The sequence below is a fragment of the Dipodomys merriami genome, unplaced genomic scaffold (genome assembly GCF_024711535.1).
Source record: "Dipodomys merriami isolate MVZ:Mamm:240054 unplaced genomic scaffold, mDipMer1.0.p SCAF_91, whole genome shotgun sequence".
Taxonomy (NCBI): domain Eukaryota; kingdom Metazoa; phylum Chordata; class Mammalia; order Rodentia; family Heteromyidae; genus Dipodomys; species Dipodomys merriami.
The window spans coordinates 3847698-3869092 of NW_027206524.1; the positions used below are offsets into that span (position 1 = coordinate 3847698).

The following is a 21395-nucleotide window of genomic DNA, read 5'->3' on the forward strand; positions in this document are numbered from 1 at the left end:
CCAAAGTGGTTGTATGAGTGTACATTCCCACCAGCAGTGTAATAGCGTTCCTCGTTCTCCACATCCCCTCCAGTATGCTTGCTTTTTAAATGTGGCCTTTATATGCACCTTAGTAGTAAACAAGATTTTTTTTTGGAAGCTTGAAAATTTAGGTTTTTAAAGGCCTTAATTAAGTACTCCATATTTTTTTTTAAGTGAAACTTTATTTTACATCATTAAAAAACGGAGGCAGGCACTATCATTTGAGGCTGTAATCCCTGCTACTTGACAGGTGAAGATCAGAGAAATCAAGGTTCAAGATCAGCCTGGACCAGAAAAAGTTCACCAGACTCCATCTTAATGAATGGCTGGACTTAGCAGTGAGCACCTGCCCTGTCATCCCAGTGCAACCAGGCTGGTCTGGACATAAAGATGGAAAATAGCCAAGGCCAAAATGGGATGGAGGAATGGCTCAAATGGTAGCACACCTGCCTACCAAATTGCAAGGCACTTGAGTTCAGTCCTCAGTACTGCCAAAGGATACATACTGAGTAATAAAATAGTTTTAAGAGTGTTTTGTCTGTTTTATACTGCCCATGGTTCAATGAAGAACAAAGCCTCTGTCCATCTCAGAGTGCAGTGTATTTGGATAATTTCCTTAGGTCTGGAGCAAGGAGGATGAGGAGACTAAAGACTATTTGATGAGCTTGTTCATCAGTTTCCCTCTAATTACCTGGAAAGATTTAGCTTGAACATGCGAAGGAAAGTTGCAATCTTTACAGGGTGAAAAAAAAAATAACCCAAGGACTACAAAGTCTTCAGTTAAATCCTACAAGTTTTTAAATACTAAAATAAAGTTCTAATGTAAAGGTCTTAGAAATTCCACAGCTAATGAATAGCCACCTCTGCTTCAGAAAATTTCTAAATCTCAGTGTTTTCATCAACTTTCCTACGCAAGCAATCTTTCCCTGGTCTTGAAATGATGAACAAACTATTCTCTTGAACCTGACTGACTTGTGGCAAGTCCTGATTTTTCTGTAATGTTAATAACGGATGCAAGAAGACACAAGCAATGAGCTGTGACAATCTATGTCAATCATTACACAATCTAGTTCACCTGCTGTGTAGACTATAAATGAAAGGAAATTTTAAAGATATATTAAAATTTTTATGTACCTCATCTTTCTAGGTATTTTTTTTTAAATAGTGTCTAACACACTGTCTTAAATATGTGACATTCAGTGGCTACTAATTGGTTGTTGTTCTGTTGAGTTAATCCTGTTGAATGTGAGTTTCCAATACTTGATTTTAATTTATATATTTCATAGCAGAATAAACATCTTTTGATATCATCATCTCTTGTTTTTTCCCCCCAGAAAAACAGCCAGTGGAAGAAAAATATGGTATAAACTCTTAGATGTATTGTTTGATTTTAAATAATGGATAAAAAATGAATTGGGGCTCATTGTGGCTCATGCCTGTAATCCCAGCTACTCAGGAGGCTGAGATCTGAGGATCGTGGTTCAAAGCCAGCCCAGGCAGGAAAGTCCATGAGACTCTTATCTCCAATAAATCACTAGAAAACCAGAAGTGGCTCTGTGGCTCAAGGGGTAGAGCATTAGCCTTGAGCTTAAGAGCTGAGGGACAGTGCCCAAGCCTAGAGTTCAAGCCCCATGACCGACCAAAAACAAACAAAAAAAGAAAACAACTGGAAGTGGAAGTGTGTTATAAAGTGTAGAGCACTAGCCTTGAGCAAAAGACACCAGGGATAACACCCAAGCTCCCAGTTCAGGCCTTGTCACCAAAAAAAAAAAAAAAAAAGGCCATGGTATTGTTAACCATTATCCATCTTTTTTTTTCTTTTTTCTTTTGTCGGTCTTGGGGCCTGAACTCTCAGCCTGGGGTGCTGTCTCTTTAACTCAAGGCTAGTGCTCTACCACTTGAGCCACAGCACCACTTCCAGCTTTTTCTGTTTATGTGGTGGTAAGGAATCAAACCCAGGGCCTCATGCATGCTAGGCAGGCACTCTACCACTGAGCCACCTTCCCAGTCCCCCCGTTACCCATCTTTGTGAGTCCATCCTGAGTGGCATTTTTAAAACAGAAGCAATTATTTAACTGAAACTTGTATATGTTCACAAATGAAGTATAATTACGAATTCAAGATTTGCATTTTACAAATGTAACAAATACTTTACAAAAATTACAAATAAAAAGTAATGCCATAATGGAATTCAGGGTAAAACTCTATAATTAAAATTATTATTATTTTTTTTTTTTTGTCGGTCGTGGGGTTTGAACTCTGGGCTTTGGTGTTATCCTTCACTCTTCAGCTCAAGGTGAGCGCTGTACCTCTTGAGCCACAGCACCACTTCTGGTTTTCTAGTGGTTAATTGGAGATACGAGTCTCTTGGACTTTCCTGCCCGGGCTGGCTTTGACCCATGATCCCCAGATCTCAGCCTCCTGAGTAGTTAGGATTACAGGTGTGAGCCATCAGCGCCGGCTCTAGGTCATATTTTTGCTGCCAAATGAATAATAATGAATATCTTAGATTTTTTAAAAGAGTTTTTGAGTTACAGAAAGGGATCATTGCCATGTACTCTGTCTTAAAGATAATTTTGAATCTCTGATTTTCTTTACTTGGTTCGTCTGTCATGATTTGGCTTTGCACCTACCAGAGACTAATGAAATTTCTAGTGGAGCTTGTTAAAGCACCCAAGAAAATTTTCATATCTCTGCACATTCAATGAGTTGTACATGTAAGATGTTTATATAGTGTAGAGCACACAGTTGCTAAATGCCCCTTCTTATTTTGTTTTATTTTTAGTATGGTTACCACCAAGTTGTCCAGAAGTTAATCTCCACAGTTGGCCAGAAACAAATAGTTGATATTGGCTATTTTGGTAGTTCACTTCAAATGGAAATGACTCAGAAAGAGTCTCCATCAGAGAAAAATGCTTAGTATTGCCCTGAAGGACCTAGAGAAGATGAACACAGCCCTTGGGGATTGCCAGCCATCAGCAGCAACATCTGACCAGCTGGAGAGGAGCTCTAGTAAATGGTCAACCCTTCTCAGCAGCAGTGCTGGACATAGTCCCCACTCAAAAGATGGTACATGGTGCCCAGTGTAGTAAGGACGGTGGGCAGATGAGGTGGTTTTTATTTTTACCTAACATGACTGCACTGCTAGCATTGCTTAAGAAAGCAATGGGGAGGGCAAATGGAGAGGATTTAGGAGAGTGAATATAGCCCAAATATGCTATGGACATGGATGAGCATGGAACAATGAAGTCTGTTGAAATTGGCTTGGGAAGGGGGAGGAGCTGAGGGAAAGTGGGGGAGGAGTCTGATGAAGGTATATTTTATACAGATATAGACCTGTCTGGATGAACTTCACCCTACAGTTCATTCCTGGTGATAAAACAGGTGGGGCAAGGGCTGGGAAGGTGGCTCAGTGGTAGAGCGCTTACCTTGCATGCCTGAGGCCCTGGGTTCGAATCCTCAGCACCACATAAGCAAAAGGAAAAAAGCCGGAAGTGGCGCTATGGCTCAAGTGGTAGAGCGCTAGCCTTGAGCTGAAAAGCTGAGGGACAGCGCCCAGGCCCAGAGTTCAGGCCCTACGACCGGACCCCAAAACAAACAAACAAACAAAAAAACATGTGGGGCAGCAAGGTATTTCTTTATTGACATCATTTACTTGTGATGTTATCTTGTCATTGAAAACATCCAATTCAAGAGTTTTTGGTGCATTCAGTTGTACAACCATTACCACAACCCATTTGAGAACATCTTCATCACCTCAAGAAAGAAAAAAATAAAACAGACTGGGCACCAATGGCTCATGCCAATAATCCTAGCCTGCAGTAGACTGGCCTGAAAGTAGTCATTCACGTGTGTTTCCTAGAATTCCCAGAAGTCCACGAAGCACATTCTGTTCTGCACACGAGGAGAAATCCTAAGAATCTTGTGGGTTTTGGATTGAGTGCCTTTCACAGCTATCATGGTTTCGACCGCATCTGAGAAGAGGGAACCCTAGAGCTCTGTGTGTTCTGGTGATTTCTGCATCAGACATTATCTGCCTTTTCATCAGTGAAGACAAACTCAAGCCTTCGGCCTTCTTCTAGCACTCTCCAAAGGAGACTGGGCCATCCCTAGGACATCTTTCAATCAGTGACACCTTGGAGCGTTTCCCTGGGGATACCATATCAGTTCTTCCCAACCTCTAAACATCTGGACAAGCTGCATAACATCACTTGCATCTGCAAACTCCCCTCTCCTTTCTTGCTCTAAGTGAAACTTGGTCTTTCTCTGCTGTCTGTATCTCTGTTATAGGATGCCCCTGGAGCACTGGGCCTTCAGTTCTTATGTGGGTCTTCTTTCCTCTCCACTGCCACTTCCAGGTCAGTTCATCCTCCCTCCACTCTTAAAAATGCTCATTTTTTAGCCAGGCGCCAGTGGCTCACACCTGTAATCTTAGCTACTCAGGAGGCTGAGATCTGAAGATCGAGGCAAGGAAAGTCCTTGAGACTCTTATCTCCAATAAACCACCAAAAAACAGAGTGGCACTGTGGCTCAAGTGGTAGAGTGCTCTCCATGAGCTGAAGAACTCAGGGACAGCCCCAGGCCTGAGTTCAAGCCCTACAACTAACCTAAACAAAAAACAAAACAAAAAAACACCCACCCCCCAAAACAAAAGCAATGTTCATTGTTATGGGGGACAACAGGGTTTCACTCTGTAGTCCAGGTTGAGTCTAAACCCCACAATCCTCCTGTCTCAGTCTCCCAAGTGGAACTGCAGGTGTGAACCAGTATTTTCTATCTGAGCTTGATTAAATCTAGATGTAGGACTGGCAGATATGGAGAAATAACTACTTGATTATACAGCCATGTTTACTATTTGGCTTCCATAAAGCTCCAAGAACCAGATGCTGGTAGCTCCCAACAATAATCCTGGTTATTTAGGACTTGATGATGAAGGTTTAAAGCCAGATAAATTGAAGAGCCTCTTATCTCCAATTAACCAGCAAAAATCCAGAAGTGGTGATGTGGTTCAAGTGGTAGAGTGCCAGTCTTGAGTTGAAAAAGCCAAGCAAGAGCACGAAGCTCTAGATCAAGTCCCAGTACAGACACAAAAACAAACTGCAAGAGGATAAGATTCTTCAAAGAACTACTACTTAATAGAATTCCTTAAGTAGAAATAATCTCTCTTCCAGCTTTCATTCCAGAGCTCTTGTTTCTTTTTTAATTGATTTTAGTTCGAGTAACAGGGCTTGGACTCAGGGCCTTGGATTCTTGCTAGAATTTTTTTTTTCACTCACAGCTGGCACTCTACCAGTTGAGCCATGCCTCCAGTTCAGGATGGGGTAAGCACTAGTTAATTGGAGATGGAATCTTCCAGACATTTTTTCCCAGGCTGGCTTTCAACCATGATCCTTCAGGCCTCAGCCTTCTGAATAGCTAGGATTACAGTACGCCACTGGTGCCTGGCTGGCTCAGATCTCTTACTTGGTTGCACATACCATGAGGGGCTTGCAGGATGCCATAGCACATATCCTTGTCGATTCCCTCTGTAACAAATTACATCGTTTCCTTATCCAGAGGTTTGTGGGGGCAAGGGTTTAGAATATTCTAGGAGATGAGGCCTTGGGAGGGGGGGGGGAATCCGGGATGAATATTCATTTTCTGAGCAATCTTTTATAGGTGGAAGTGCGGGGCCCTTTTGGAATAGAGACGTTTCATTAGTTAACACGCGTGCACCCGCTGCATTCCACAGTGGGAGAGGGCTGCGTGTCAGCTGTCAGGAGTCTGTCAAGGCTGGAGCTGGGGGGGGGGGGGGCGGGAGCGCAGAGGGAGCAGCCGGGTCCCGCCAGCAGGGGGCGCGCTCCCGCGGCCCGCGCGCCCCCGCCCCCCCCCGCGTCACGTGACGCGCCCGCGGAACCCGAGCGGGGCCTAAAGCGAGCTAAATTCGTTCTGTGGTGGCCGCGGCGGGGGCAAACCACAAAGGCGAGCCCGGAGGAGCGAGGGAGGACGGGGGAAGTCCATGCTTCCCGTTCCCGGTCAGGTCGGCTCCCGTCACCTCCCCACCGTCCGCCGCGGCCAACTCCCGGAGCGTTTGCGGCGCAGCGGGGAAGCCGCGGTGACCATGTAGTGGGGGCGGGGCGGGCGGGCGAGCGAGCCGCGGTCCCCGGGACGGGCGCAGCGGCCCCCACGGCGCGGGCCGCGGGGCAGGGGTGGGACGCGGCAGGGGAGGGCCGGGCCCGGCCCCGAGGCCCTGCCGGGAATTCCGGCCTCCAGCCGCGGCCGAGTCGGGAAGGGGGGGCGGGGGGAGAGCACCGCGAAATCTCGCTGGGTCTCGCGAGAGTCCAAGTTGAAGGAACATGGCGACGTCTAATCTGTTAAAGGTAAGACCCTCATCTTCGCTCGGCTTCTTGTTTTTATCCCCCCTCCACTCGGTGACTGCGGCGTTGTTTTCTGGACGCGGTGACGGGCTTCAGTTCGGGGGTGTGCGTGCGAGGGTAGGGGCGGAGAGATGGAGGCGGCGGCGGGGAGTGCGGTGGGGTTGGCCGGCCTCGAACGCGGGGTCCCGGCCTTTGGGGTCCGGACCGGTGTGCCGAGACTGGGCGGGGAGGTGGGGAGGGCGGCAGAGGCCGCAGGTCGGCGTGCCGGGGCTCGGCGGGGCCTAGGTCCCTCTCCCCCGGGAAGGCAGGAAAGGGAAACGCGGCTTAACAGGTTCCACAGACTCGGCCCCCTCCCCCCCGGGCCCGGCCCCGGCCCGCCGCGCCCCCTCCCCCCCGGCCCCGGGTCCCGGCCCGCCGCGCCCCCTCCCCCCCGGCCCCGGCCCCCTCCCCCCCGGGCCCGGCTCCCTCCCCCCCGGGCCCGGTCCGCCGCGCCCCCTCCTCCCCGGCCCCGGCCCGCCGCGCCCCCTCCCCCCGGGCCCCGGCCCCCTCCCCCCCCGGCCCCGGTCCGCCGCGCCCCCTCCCCCGCCTGCCTCCCCCGGCCCGCCGCGCCCCCTCCCCCGCCTGCCTCCGAGACTCCGCGTTCCCTCCCTGCGACCCCGCCCCTCCTCCCCAGCCCGCACCCCTCCCTCGGACCCCGCCGGATGGCAGCCGATCCGAGGGGGCCGCAGGGGTCCTGAGGACAGAAAACAAGCTCGAAAGATGCCCTTTCCCCCAGAGGGGCGCAGATGGTCCAGCATCCGTTCAGAAGTTTGGAGCAGAATCCCAGCAAGTCGGGGAGCTGGGCCGCCCCGTTCGTGGGGTGGTGGTAGTGGTGGTGGGAATTTCCGTCGGGATCTTTTGCCTCAGAGGTATTGCGTGGAACGGGGTGGGGGTGGGGGACACCGGGGGGGCCTACAACTGGAGGGTGAGGGCTCAACTTTCCTGAGGCCGTGGGCAGGGATGCTAGAAAATAATAGGATATCCAGAAAGCATTACTCTCTCCTGGAACCTCCCTCTCGAGTCTTCATAAAAGGAACCAGATTTTATCCAGACGATTATACCATCTTTTAAAACAGCCTCTGAGTGGATCCCTTGAACTTTGGCCACTCAGTGAGCTCTGTGAGCTTGAGCAAGTTTCTTAAGCTCTCTGTGCCCAAGTCTCCTGTCAGTCAAGTGAAATAACGTTTTGTAGGAGTATGGTGTTGAGTAAATTGATTTATGTAAAAATGCTTTAAACTATGCATGGTTCTTCAAGTTCAGTACCGTAAGAGTAGAATTACTGTATGTTTCTTTGAGAAGATTAGTTCAGGTTGAGGTTTATGCTGCCGCCCTGTAATACTAACAATGAGGAGGCTGACGCAGGAGGAGCTAGAGTTGGAGGCCAGGTGCATATATAACAGTAACATAGTAAGACAGTTTCCTTTTTCATTGGTTTTGTGGTACTATTAATGGAACCCTGGACCTAAAGCACCCTATGCAAGCACTCTACCACTTGAGCTTCACCTTTTTTTGTTGTTCTGTTTTGAAACGGTCTCGAGGTGGCTCAGGCTGGCCTTGAACTGAGTAAAAGTGCTGGGATTAAGGGCGTATATCACCATGCTAATGAGACCCTGTTTCAAAGAAAAAGACTAATTGATTCACAGGAATGGAATAACTCTTACTACTTTACTTTTTTCTTTATAATAGTATAGCAAAGTTCTAATTCATTAGTTCAGAAAGAAAATTTAGATTCTGAAGATTCCTGTTAATCTCTATGTTTATGGAAGCAGTATCATATTGCTATTTGAAATGTATCTACAAAATAATTGATTCCCATCCGTTGTGAATTTTTTTTTTTTTTTTGGGTCCAGTCGTGGGGCCTGAACTCTGGGCCTGGGCGCTGCCCCTCAGCTCTTCAGCTCAAGGCTAGCACTCTACCACTTGAGCCACAGTGCCACTTCTGGCTTTTTTCATTTTGCTTATGTGGTGCTGAGGAATCGAACCCAGGGCCTCATGCATGCAAGGCAAGCGCTCTACCACTGAGCCACCTTCCCAGCCCATGAATTTTTGACTTGTTAATACTTTCATATAAAGTATGATCCCTGCCCCCAACAGATTATACCTCAGGCAAGAGCATATCACTATTTTTCATATAAAGCCTCACAAATGATTTTTTTTTTTGCCATTCTTGGGACTTGAATTCAGGGCTTGGACACTGTCCCTGAGCTTCTTTGGCCCACGCTTAGCACTCTACCACTTGAGCACAGTGCCACGTCCAGCTTTTTCTGTTTATGTGGTACTGAGGAATTGAACTCAGTGCTTCATGCATGCTAGGCAAATACTCTACCACTAAGCCACATTCCCAGCCACAAAAGATACTTTGTGAGGTGGTATAAGCCTAAAAGTTGCTTCAGTCACTGCTAGTTGAGTACTTTTCCTTTGAAGTGGGGGAAATTATGCTATGTACACCCATAGCATATACCTGTAGAAATGGGTTTAGGTTAAGAAGAGCCACTGTATCTTAAACTACATTTATAAATAAAAGGAAATCGATAATTCTTTGAAAAATTAAAAAACTAAGTGACTTAGTCATTCTAGTAAATTTAAAGACATGTCAGAAATACTTTGGGGGGGCTGGGAAGGTGGCTCAGTGGTAGAGCACTTGCCTTGCATGCATGAGGCCCTGGGTTCGATTCCTCAGCACCACATAAGCAAAAAAGATAAAAGCCCGAAGTGGCGCTGTGGCTCAAGTGGTAGAGCTCTGGCCTTGAGCTGAAGAGCTGAAGGACAGCACCCAGGCCCAGAGTTCAGGCCCCAGGACCGGACCCCCAAAAAATATATATATACTTTGGGAAAAATTCAGTGAAATTATTTTATGGAATGTTGACGACAGAGGAAAAAGCTGAATTTTCAAATCAATATTATATCACTTGATTTTTAAATATATGCAATTAATGTAACATAGTGGACTGAATCAGATTGATTCTGTTATCTCTTATCAAAAGGTTGTTGTTTTTTTTTTTGGTCCAGTCTTGGGGCCTGAACTCTGGGCCTGGGCGCTGTCCCTCGACTCTTCAGCTCAAGGCTAGCGCTCTACCACTTGAGCCACAGCGCCACTCCCGGCTTTTTTCTTTTTGCTTATGTGGTGCTGAGGAATCGAACCCAGGGCTGCATGCATGCAAGGCAGACGCTCTACCACTGAGCTACCTTCCCAGCCCCTCAAAAGGTTTTTATTCAAGTTGACCCAAATAAACTTTTTTTCCTCCTCTCATGAGAGGTGGGAGGATTGTCTGATATTCCTATATTTAAAAGTACTAGTCAAAGTGGGTCTGAACTTGATCTGGAAGAAATGTAGTGAGAACCTGCCCAGGTGCATCTATAACATAATTTATATGGTCATTTAAATTCAAGGCTGTGGTTACGTCGACTGACTGGGGGGTGGCCAAATTAACCTCATTTCCTTTTTTTGACAGGATTAATTGGTTCATTAGAGAAATGCCTTGGGTTTGATTTGAAATATGATGCAATTAGATTTCACTAGAGTGTATTTCAGAAAATTATGTCCAGTGGTCAGAATGGAGAAATGTGAGCTAGGTGAGAGTGGTTAGAATTTGATTATCAGTCTAAACAACTGTACCTGAAGAATGATGAATTATAATCCATCATCAACTCTAAAGGGAGCCCTTAAGGCCCTGCTAAAAATATATGTCCTTGTTTATCAGTAAGTTGGATGAAGTTCTTTTTAATTTATGAGTGGCAGAGTTAAGTGGAAGAGCTAATATATTTTGAAAGGTAAAATCCAAAATTTTTCTTGATGTGAAATTTCAAGTCAGAACTCAATAGTATAAACACTTTTTAAAAAAATATTGAAAGCTGCTTGTAATACTTGTATTATCTGTTGAATTTAGAAGTCTTAAAGAAGATTGCTATATCTTGAAACCTTTTGGTATAGAGATTGGCAATTATCAGCTGCTTAGGGGATTTATTCTCCAAACCCTTTGCCCATTACTACTTTGCTATTTCACAGTGTATCTATAGAACATTTGTAGTAATCTGACATTACATTTTCTCTCTTAGGTTACCTCCAACATAGAACTCTACTACTTTCAGTGCTCATTTTCTTCATTTTAAATTGCTTTTCCAGTTGCAAGCAGCAATGCTCAAACTTTTTGTTGAGCTCATTCATATCTCATAATTCTTAGCATATTCAGAGTGCCCTTAATTCCTCTGGTCAATACCACAGACTTTTCTCATTTTTTTTCCCCTGTGTTCTCTTTTCTTAGGCCTTCACCTGTTCTTTCTTGTTTTGAGGTGTTTGTTTTTGTTTTTGTTTTTTGATCGTGGGGCTTGAACTCTGGGCTTGAGCTTTGTCCCTGTGCTCTTCAGTGCTCTACTGCTTGAGCCACAGAGCCACTTCTGGTTTTCAATTGGTTTATTGGAGATAAGAGTCTCACAGACTTTCCTGCCTGGGCTGTCTTGGAACCGAGATCCTCAGATCTCAGCCTCCTGAGTAGCTAGGATTACAGGCGTGAGCCACCTTCTCCTGGCTTGTTTTGTTTTGTTTTGTTTTGTTTTTTTGAGCCAGGGTCTTGCTGGGTAGCCCAGGCTGGCCTCCAGTTGCTGGGATTATAGGTGTGTACCATCACATCCCACCCACCTGTTCTTAGTTAGTGCTCATTTCCCCCACCCCTTGGTGGCATGTCCAGTTTTTTTCTTTTCATTTTCTTCACTTTTATGTAAGAAAAGTGTGTGTCTCTTTATGTAAAACTTAACTTGCCTGCTGTTTCGGTCTCAAACTCTTGCCTTTTCTGTGTTCATTGTTAAGAGTTCTTGGAAGAGCAGCCCCTACTTGGTTGTCATAATTTACCTTTGACATACTTTTTCCTTAATTTGTCCCACCCATTTTTATTGAAGCTGTCATTTTTTTTTACCCTTTGACATGTGTGCTATTCTGGGGTTGAGGAGCTCTTTAAATATTTTTATTGTTATTATAAAGGTGATGTACAGTGGGGTTACAGTTATATTAGTCAGGGAAAGAGTACATTTCTTTGTGGACATTGTCGCCTCTTCCCTCCTTCTTTCCCAGTTTTTCCCTCCCATCCCCACATGAGTTGTGTAGTTCATTTTCAACATAGTATCTATGAGTGAGTACCACTGCTGCATTTGTTCACCCTTTGTTCTTCTATTCCTTTGACCCCCTTGCCCTCCCAAAGACACATAAAAGAACAACCAAAACAAAAAGAAAAGGAAAACATCAACAAAGGGAAAAGGCTTTGTTCTCATCTCCTGGAGTTCATTTTATTAGTATTATTTTGTATGATCCAGATGCACATAGGCATTGCTTCTTTGTGTTCCTCCCCTAAGAGTATCCTCTTTTGGTCTCACTGTGTGTGAACATCTAGAGTCCTGTATAATTTATCATGTTCCAGTGTATTTTAGATCTAGCTTCTCTTGGTCTCCCTGAGCCTGGCTTACCTCACTTAACGTGGTTTGTTCTAGGTACATCCATTTCCCTGCAAATGTGAAACTGTCACTTTCTTAAGAGTGCTAGCAGTCTCCTAATTGCCAAATCAGATTGTTCTTTGATAATATTCCTCTTTTTTTTTTTTTTTTTTGCTGGTCATGGGGCTTGAACTCTGGGCCTGGGTTCTGTCCCTCAGTTCTTCAGCTCAAGGCTAACGCCCTACCACTTGAGCCACTGTACCATTTCCGGCTTTTTCTACTTATGTGGTGCTGAGGAATTGAACCCAGGGCCTCATGCATGCAAGGCAAGTGCTCTACCACTGAGTCATCTTCCCAGCCCCTCCTCTTCTTTTTTTTGGTAATATTGCTCCCCTCCCTTGCCTTTTCCTCTCATTCCATCTTTTCCCCCCTTTTTTCTTTTTGCTGTTCTTTGTGTGGGTACTGAGGCTTGAACTCAGGGCCTGGGCTCTTTCTCTTGGCTCTTTTCAAAAAGCTCAAAGCTGGCCCTCAAAAGACCAGTGCCCATCTTTTGGTTTTGGTAATTTTTGTTGTTGTTGTTTTGGGTCGGGTCGTGGGGCCTGAACTCTGGACCTGGGCGCTGTCCCTCAGCTCTTCAGCTCAAGGCTAGCGCTCTAGCACTTGAGCCACAGCGCCACTTCCGGCTTTTTTCTTTTTGCTTTTGTGGTGCTGAGGAATCGAACCCAGGGCCTCATGCATGCAAGGCAAGCGCTCTACGACTGAGCCACCTTCCCAGCTCATATTCTTTTTAGTGACATTTTCTCTCCTTGGTTTGTCTTCTGTGTCTAAAATCACTTGTGGTTTCCCCTCAATATAGTTATTTCTCAGGATTTAATAATCAAGCCTTTTTGCCGGGCACTGGGTGCTTATGTCTGTAGTTCTAGGTTCAGAGCTAGTCTGGGCAAGAAAGGCCATCAGATTCATCTCTAATACATTGCCAAAAACATAGAAGTGGAGCTGTGGCTCAAGTGGTAGAATGCCGTCCTTGAGCAAAAGATGCTCAGGGATTCCAGGTCTTGAGTTCAAGCCCCAAGACAGCCAAAAGTATCTCTATCTCTAATCTCAGCTTTATTTTTCCTGGGGTATTCTTTTTTAAATTATTTTTAAAAAATTTTTTTGTTTATGTGCTATCAAGGAATCGAACTCAGGGCCTTATTCATGCTAGGCACTCTACCACTGAGCCACATTCTTAGCCTGTGGGATAGCCTTAACTCTCATGATTTGTTTTTCCTTATTGGCAGTAGTGGTGTTTGCATTGCTAAGCCTAGCCACACCTCCAGCCCTGGTTTCCCTATTTTTATCAATCAGTACTGGTTTCTTGGGGGGGCAGGAGATTGGTCGTGGAACTTGAACTCAGGGCCTGGCTGCTGTTCCTGAGCCTCTTTGTGCTTAGGGTAGCATTCTACCACTTGAGCCACAATGCCACTTCTAGTTTTTGAGTGGTTTATTGGAGATAAGAGTCTCAAAGGGACTTTTCTGCCCAGGCTGGCTTTGAACCATGATCCTGAGATCTCAGCCTCCTGAGTAGCTAGGATTACAGGCTTGGGTGCTTGGCTTAAGCTGATTTGAGCTTTAGACTAAAACATTTGCTGGTTATATTAGTTTCCTTAGATACTCTTGAAGGTTCCACTTCTTTGAGCTCTTTCCCTAGGGTCTTCTCCCTAGTTGATTAACACCGATCAACCCTTCCTTGGCTCATCACTCTTTACCTCTTTTACATGTTTGAGAGTCCGCTTTGTTCTAACAACTGACTCTACCTCCCTTCTCATCACATCAACAAGAGTGGAGGTACAGCCATGAGAGTCAAAACTTTAAGTTGGAATAAGAAGCATGACTTTTCTCAGTAGAAACTTATATCCTTTGAGGGGAATGAAAATGGATATATAAAGTAGTGATTCGAAGTATCTGTAGAACTTATTACTCTTTGTTGGGGCTGGGAAGGTGGCTCGGTGGTAGAGTGCTTGCCCTCACATGCATGAGGCCCTTGGTTCGATTCCTCAACACCACATAAACAGAAAAAGCCTGACGCTGTGGCTCAAGGGGTAGAGTGCTGCCTTGAGCTGAAGAGCTGAGGGACAGTGTCCAGGCCCAGAGTTCAAGCCCCACAACTGGGGGGGGGGGAGGGGAAGAACTTACTCTTTGTTAAGATAGTTTAATTAGACATCTAGGTACATATGTATGAATATATGTGGCCAAGGGAATGAAGGGCATTCCACATAGCTTAGCCTTTGCTAATGCTAAATGGATAATGAATGATGAACTAGGCAGACAACTGTTGCCCTTGTATAGCAAATTTTTGTGTGGAAGAAAAACAAGCCTATGAGCAAATAAATATGTAGTATAAAGTTGACAGTAATGAATACCTTGAAGAAGTATATAGAGAGGTTGTAGGTGTTATGTTCCATAGCATCTGAGGAGATACTATGAGCAAGAACCTCCCTTATGAGAGAAGGGCATGAACCACGTCACATTTCAAGCTCCCATGGGGTGGGAGCACTAGTGCAGTTGAGTCAGGAACACACTGGGCAAGTGTGACTGTTTTCAATGTTAATCTTTTTTTTTTCAATCGTGGGGCTTGAACTCTGGGCCTGAGTGCTGACCCTCAGCTCTTCAGCTCAAGGCTAGCACTGCTCTACTACTTGAGCTACAGTGCCACTTCTAAGTGTGACTGTTTTGAGTGTGACTGTTTTCAGTTAAGATGCAGATAATTCTTTTTAAATGACTAGTTAAACATAAATAAGAGCCTCATTAAGCATTCTACTTGCCAGTTTTTCTCTGGATTCATAGCAATTACTGGTTTGATATGGGCACTTAAGAGGGACATAAGCCTCAGGGCTGCTTTTCCTTGTCTTCCAGGATCCTGGCCTAGAAACATGGCTGCAAATGAAACAGCCTAAGGGGAAAACGAATAACATTTAGTCCACTGTATCCAGTGACTAGATCCCTAACAGTAAAGCCATGTGACAGTTGTAATGAGAGTCCTTTGTGCTCTGTGAAAATACATGATTATTCACTTAACCATAGTCTGGAGCTGATGTTAATTAAAGCTACTAAATTAAGTGACTTTGGGAAGTCAGTCATTTATCACTGGATTAAAATAGAGGACTTTGACAGAGAATACTAAGAACGAATCTAGTAGAGAATTGCAAGAAAAGAAATGGGTTTTTCTTATTTATATCTTGTGTAGGGTCCTGCTGAGCCCAGTTGCATCACTAAAAGCCATCTGACTCTTACCTTGGTATGTAGGTAGAGTCAATAGGTGCCTGGTAGGCTTTATAAACAAAGCAGGCTACAGCTCAGGTTAGAACAGGTTGAATACATGGAATCTGCAAGTAAGATCAAGGGTAATATATTTGTGTAACGGGTTTGTTCTTTCATAAATACTGAACTTCTGCTCTGCTGCATCCTGTTTTATCACCATCCGTAATAGTGAACATGACAGACAAGGTCCTCACTTTGAGGACTTATAGTCTGGTGAATAATGTGAATGAAGTAATGAAGGCTATGATGAATGCAGTATATAATTAAGAGTATTTAAAAGGTGCCCACCACTTACAGAAGAAATTAATTTGGATTCTTTCCCACTAAACATGTGTTCTGTTGACTTTTACTTCTCTTCTGAATTGTGACATTTTAGTCAGGATTCTGTAGCTTTTGTTCTTACTATTTATTTTCTTTTTCCCTCCATCCTGTTCTCCTTTCTCCCCCACCCCCTCACCTTTTTTCCTTGTTATTAAGGCTTCCAGTTAGTCTCAAATTCCTGAAGTGGTTCTTCCACCTTGGTCTCATCCATACTGTGATAACAAATATTTGTCGCTGCACCCCAACTTTATGGTCCTTTTAAAAGTGTTGATGGGGCTGGGAATGTGGCTTAGTGGTAGAGTGCTTGCCTAGAATATGTGAAGCCCTGGGTTTGATTCCACAGTACCACATAAACAGGAAAAGCTGTAAGTGGCGCTATGGCTCAAGTGGTAGAGTACAAGCCTTGAGCAAAAGTGCTCAGGGACAGTGCCCAGGCCCTGAGTTCAAGCCCCAGAACTGACAAAACAAAAGAACAATAGTTTTTTTTTTTTTTTTAATGCTCTGCTTAGACAATAAAATTTCAATCCCAACTGGGCTCTGGGGGCTTATCCCTGTAATCCTCACTACTGAGGAGGATGAGATCTGAGGCTCACAGTTCAGAGACTGACTGGGCAGGAATGTCCGTGAGACTCTTATCTCCAATTAATCACAGAAAAACCAGAAAGTAGCTCTGTGGATCAGGTGGTAGAGTACTAGCCTTGAGCAGATGGGGCTCAATGAAAAGGTCCAGGCCCAGAGTTCAAGCCCCAGACTAAGTGGGAAAAAAATTCAATCCCTGCATGGGAGGATGGAAGGATAACAATTGGAGACTAGTCTGGGCAAAAGATAAAAAGACCTTGTCTCAAAAGATAAACTGAGTATAGTGGTACACATTTGTAATTCCAGTTAATTCCTACCGAATCCAGCTCCAGGCAAAAAGCATCAGACCCTATCAGAAAAATAAAAATTAAAGCAAAATGGGTTGGTGGCTCACACTTGTAATCCTAGCTACTCAGGAGCCTGAGATCTGAGGATTGCTTTTCAAAGCCAGCCCAGGCAGGAAAGTTCATGAGACTCTGTATCTCCAGTAAACCACTAGAAGACCGAAGTGGTGCTGTGGCTCAAGTGTTAAGAGTGCTAGCCTTGAGCTGACAACTGAAAGACAGCATCCAGGCTCAGAGTTCAAGCCCCACAACTGGCCAAAAAAAAAAAAAAGGATTGGAGGCATCACTGAAGTGATGGAGCACTTGCCTGCCAGGAGCCTGAATTCAAACCCCAGTACCACCAAAAAGAAAAAAATAAAAATTCAAACCCATAACCGCTCAAAGCTTTTCTTTTGCCACTTTAGACCTTGGCCCTGCATGTATAGGATCAAGGGTGTTTTTCTTAGATTTGAAAAGGCTTTTCTGAGGTGGCATTCTGAGTCAAAGGTCTTTGAATGCACTGATGAGGTTGGCATATTTAAGGAACACCTTAAAAGCTTTGTGTGGCATGGGAAGGAAAGAAGTCTAGCATGGCCAGAACATAGAATTGCCAGTATTCAAATATTTACTGTAGTTTTGTGGTTCTTTTGGTCAATTACTATTGGCAGATGTGGTTTTAAAAATCACATAACTTAGACACTAGGGGCTCCATAAACAATATGGGAACCCACACATTCAAATAGCTGACCCTTGCATTTTACACAAAACATCTAAAGTATGTAAATAGATTTCCTTTGTGAAGCTTATTATAGGAGTATAATAAAAGGTAATCTATGATTAATAACTTCATAGAAGGAACATTTAAAAATTGTGTTCAGAATGTTTTGGGCAAGAGAAAATATAGAGACTAAAAATGTCTTTTTTAAAATATTCTGTGGATATTGTTACTTCTTCCCCTTCCTCCAACTTCCTTTTCACCCTTATTTGAAAAAAAAAATTATATAGACTTTTTGTTATTTCCTAAATATTACATTATGACTTTATGTAGCATTTATAGTATTTAAATAATCTAGAGATATGTAGGTGATAGGAAAATACTATGCCATTTTATATAAGGGGATTATATAAGCATTAACATTTTGCAATATGTGGATATCTTGTGGATACTAAGGGATGACTACTTTTTTGTGACCAGCTTAAGAAAACTACAAAATAAGAGTCTAACTCCCCATAAGACTGCCCTTCACTCCTAGTACCAACCAGAAAGGCTCATAGAATTTACTGAAAGCAGTTAAAATGATTGTTACTGTTTCTTGTATAGAAAGAATTAAAAAATCAACCACAAGAAGAGATGCATAGGGCAGTCTAGAAGGGTTCCAAACACTGCAGCTTCTGTTGTCTCCTGCCTGTGTAATTAGCACACATTCTCTTCTGGCATCAATGTGTGGCACTGTGCTTGGCTTTAGGCAGCTTTCACTGTTGAGGTTTTTTGTTGTTGTTGCTTTGGTTTTTTTGGATTTTTTTTTTGTTTTTTGGGGGCAGTCCTGGGGCTTGAACTCAGGGCCTGGGCATGATCCCTGAGCTTCTTTTGCTCTGCCACTTGAGCCACAGCACCACTTCTGGCTTTTTCTGTTTATGTGGTACTGAGGAATAAAACCTAGGGCTTCCAGCATGCTAGGCAAGCACTCTACCTCTAAGTCAACATTCCGAGCTCTTCACTGTGGAGTCTTAGGAACTTCACAGAGGCATGGTTGATTGTGCACACAGATAATTTCAGTATCCAGGTTGATTGATATTTATGACTCAAAGACACCCTCCCTCCCCCAACCTGAATCACATTTTTTATCTTTCTGAATTGGCTTATTCCCTCTTTAAGACCATATAGATATAGCTCCTCACCTTTCTAAATCACATCACTAGTCAATTTAGTGTGATCAGGGATTATGTAATCTTCCAGATGCCAAGAGGAAAGGCCAGACCTCTGGGACAAGGAAAAATTCTTCATTACCTACTTGTGTACATTTAATTTCTCCTGCTCCCTTTCCCCTCCCACCCTCTTCCCTTCCACTTCTACCTCTTCCTCTCTGCTTTTCTCTCTGGGCCTCATGAATAGTAGGCAAATGCTTCACTTTGAGCCTGCACTAATGGTAGTCAGCCCCACTTTTTTTCCTAATACACTTTCTCTTTTATGCTTCCTCTGATTCCTTGATGGAAGATAAAGCCTATAGGCATTCCACATGGAAAACTTTTTTTCCAGTTGGAGTTCTTTATTATGATGGATGTCTCTTAAGAAAAAAAATGACACTGTCAATTTAACTGCATTTAAACTATTTTATCTTTTCTCTTTAAGAATAAGGGTTCTCTTCAGTTTGAAGACAAATGGGATTTCATGCGCCCTATTGTTTTGAAGCTTTTACGCCAGGAATCTGTTACAAAACAGCAGTGGTTTGATCTATTTTCGTGAGTAATCCATTAATTTCATTTACTAACATAACATGGTGTCTTTTGGTCCCCAAATAGACTGTGTGACTGGATGGTGTGTTTACCTGTTTAAAATTGTTGCTATTTGCCCAGCGCTGGTGGCTCACGCCTGTAATCCTAGCTACTCAGGAGGCTGAGATCTGAGGATCGCGGTTCAAAGCCAGCCCGGGCAGGAAAGACCGTGAGACTCCTATCTCCAATAAACCACCAGAAAACCGGAAGTGGCGCTGTAGCTCAAGTGGTAGAGCGCTCGCCTTGAGCTGAAGAGCTGAGGAACAGCGCTCAGGCCCAGAGTTCAAGCCCCATGACTGACAATAAAAAATAAAAAATTAAAAAAAAAATTGTTGCTATTTGTATTGGGAGTCCTCAAGACCTCATAGGATCAGTGGATTTTCTAGGTGACTTGTAACGCTGAATATCTAGTCACACTAATTTATTATGATGAAAGGATACAAAACCAGCCAAGAGAAAAGGCACAGGGTGAACTTTGGGTGTTTGAGGTGGGGGAAATAGTCACAAATTTCATGGCATTTTTGCTCAAGGCCGGCACTTTACCACTTGAGCCACAGCTCTACTTCTGGCATTTTGCTGGATAATTTTAGATAAGAGTCTCGTTGACCCTCCTGCTTTGGCTGATTTCACACTTCCATCCTCAGATCTTAGTCTCCTGAGTTGCTTGGATTATTAGATGTGAGCTACCAGTGCTTGGTGACATGCCATGCCTTTTTTTTTTTTTTTTGGGTCGGTCCTGGGCCTTTAATTCTGGGCCTGGACGCTGTCCCTCAGCTCTTCAGTTCAAGGTAAGCGCTCTACCACCTGAGCCACAGTGCCACTTCCAGTTTTCTAGTGGTTCATTGGAGATAAGAGTCTCATGGCCTTTCCTGCCCGGGCTGGCTTTGAACTGTGATCCTCAGGTCTCAGCCTCCTGAGTAGCTAGGATTACAGGTGTGAGCCACCAATGCCCGGTGGTGACATGCCTTTATGAAGAAATTTTATATAATATATAGCAAAGAATTAAGGAGAAAAACAATAAAAACGAAAATAGAAAGTTGTATCTGTGAGATAACTCACAAAAGTGCTTGATTTCTATTTTTTGAGCAGTACTGGAGTTTGAACTCCGGGTCTGGTACTTGAAGGTAAGTAGGTGCTTTACCACATGAGCCAGGCTCTAGTCTTTTTTGCATTATTTTTGGGCGAAGGTCTTGCATTTATTGCCCTAGGTAGGCCAAACTTGGGTCACAGTCTCTTTCCTATGCTTCCTATTTAGCTGGGATTATAGGCATATACCACTCTGACCAGCTTGTTTGTTGAGGTGGTAGTCTTGATAACTTTTTTTTTTCCTGGACATGAGGCTTGAACTCTGGGCCTGGCACTGTCCCTCAGCTCTTCAGCTCAATGCAAGCACTCTACCACGTGGGCCACAGTGCCACTTCCAGTTTTCTGGTGGTTTATTGGAGATAAGAGTTTCATGGGGGGGCTGGGAAGGTGGCTCAATAGTAGAGTGCTTTCCTCACATGCATGAGGCCCTGGGTTCAATTCCTCAGCCCCACATAAACAGAAAAAGAGTTTCTTGGGCTTTCCTGCCCCGGTTAGCTTTGAACTATGATCCTCAGATCTCTGCTTCCTGAGTAGCTAGGATTATAGGCGTGAGCCACCAGTCTTGGCAGTCTTGCTAACTTTTGTCAATCAAAGTTCTTCTGATTGCCTTCTGAGTAACTGGGATTATAGGGGTGAGCCATTAAGCTCAACTGAGTGCTTCATTCTTATTAATGGATTCAGATACTTTTAACTTAGTTCATGGAGACTGTACTAACAGAATTTAAGATGAGTTTTGTTCAGTTACTGATGATTTTTACATGCTTTATTTTTTACAGGGATGTTCATGCTGTCTGTCTCTGGGATGATAAAGGTCCAGGAAAAATTCATCAGGCTTTAAAAGAAGATATCCTTGAGTTTATTAAGCAAGCACAGGCAGTAAGTCAGCATCTTGGTATTTTATTTTGGATTGCTGCTGTTTCTTTCTCTTTTTTTCTTCTTCCTTTTTTGGAGCTAGCTATTGAACCCAGGACCTCATATACATACTTATTAGGTGCTTCACTCTTAGCTTTAGATTGGTTTTAAAACTACTCAGACAATAACGTATTTTATGAGTCTGAGGATAGAACTTCCTGAAGTACTTTTAAGTATCACATTGACTTTTGACACATTTGTTAGATTTTAAAATTATTAGATGTGGAATTTTTGTCAACAGAATACATGGTCATCCTCAGTTAAAAATGCTCATCTTTTTTTTTTTGGGTCCAGTCGTGGGGCCTGAACTCTGGGCCTGGTCACTGTCCCTCAGCTCTTTAGCTCAAGGCTAGCGCTCTACCACTTGAGCCACAGCGCCACTTCCGGCTTTTTTCTTTTTGCTTATGTGGTGCTAAGGAATATAACTCAGGGCCTCAGGCAGGCAAGGCAGTGCTCTACCACTGAGCCACCTTCCCAGCCCCCAAAATGCTCATCTTTTAGCAGGTTATAACACACATCTGTTTTTTTCCTCTCATAACTAATA

General features: G+C 44.1%; 1 protein-coding gene across 1 annotated transcript in view; it reads left to right on the forward strand.

Annotated features, from left to right (window-relative positions):
• The first annotated feature begins 6292 nt into the window (after window positions 1-6292).
• LOC138821349 (cullin-5) overlaps window positions 6293-21395 on the forward strand; it is a 53624-nt gene continuing 38521 nt past the window's right edge. Inside the window, exons 1-3 of the mRNA XM_070013509.1 lie at window positions 6293-6380; window positions 18711-18820; window positions 20716-20815. Of these exons, the coding sequence (XP_069869610.1) occupies window positions 6357-6380; window positions 18711-18820; window positions 20716-20815 (234 nt within the window). The 5' untranslated portion in view covers window positions 6293-6356. The remainder of the gene's footprint in view (window positions 6381-18710; window positions 18821-20715; window positions 20816-21395) is intronic.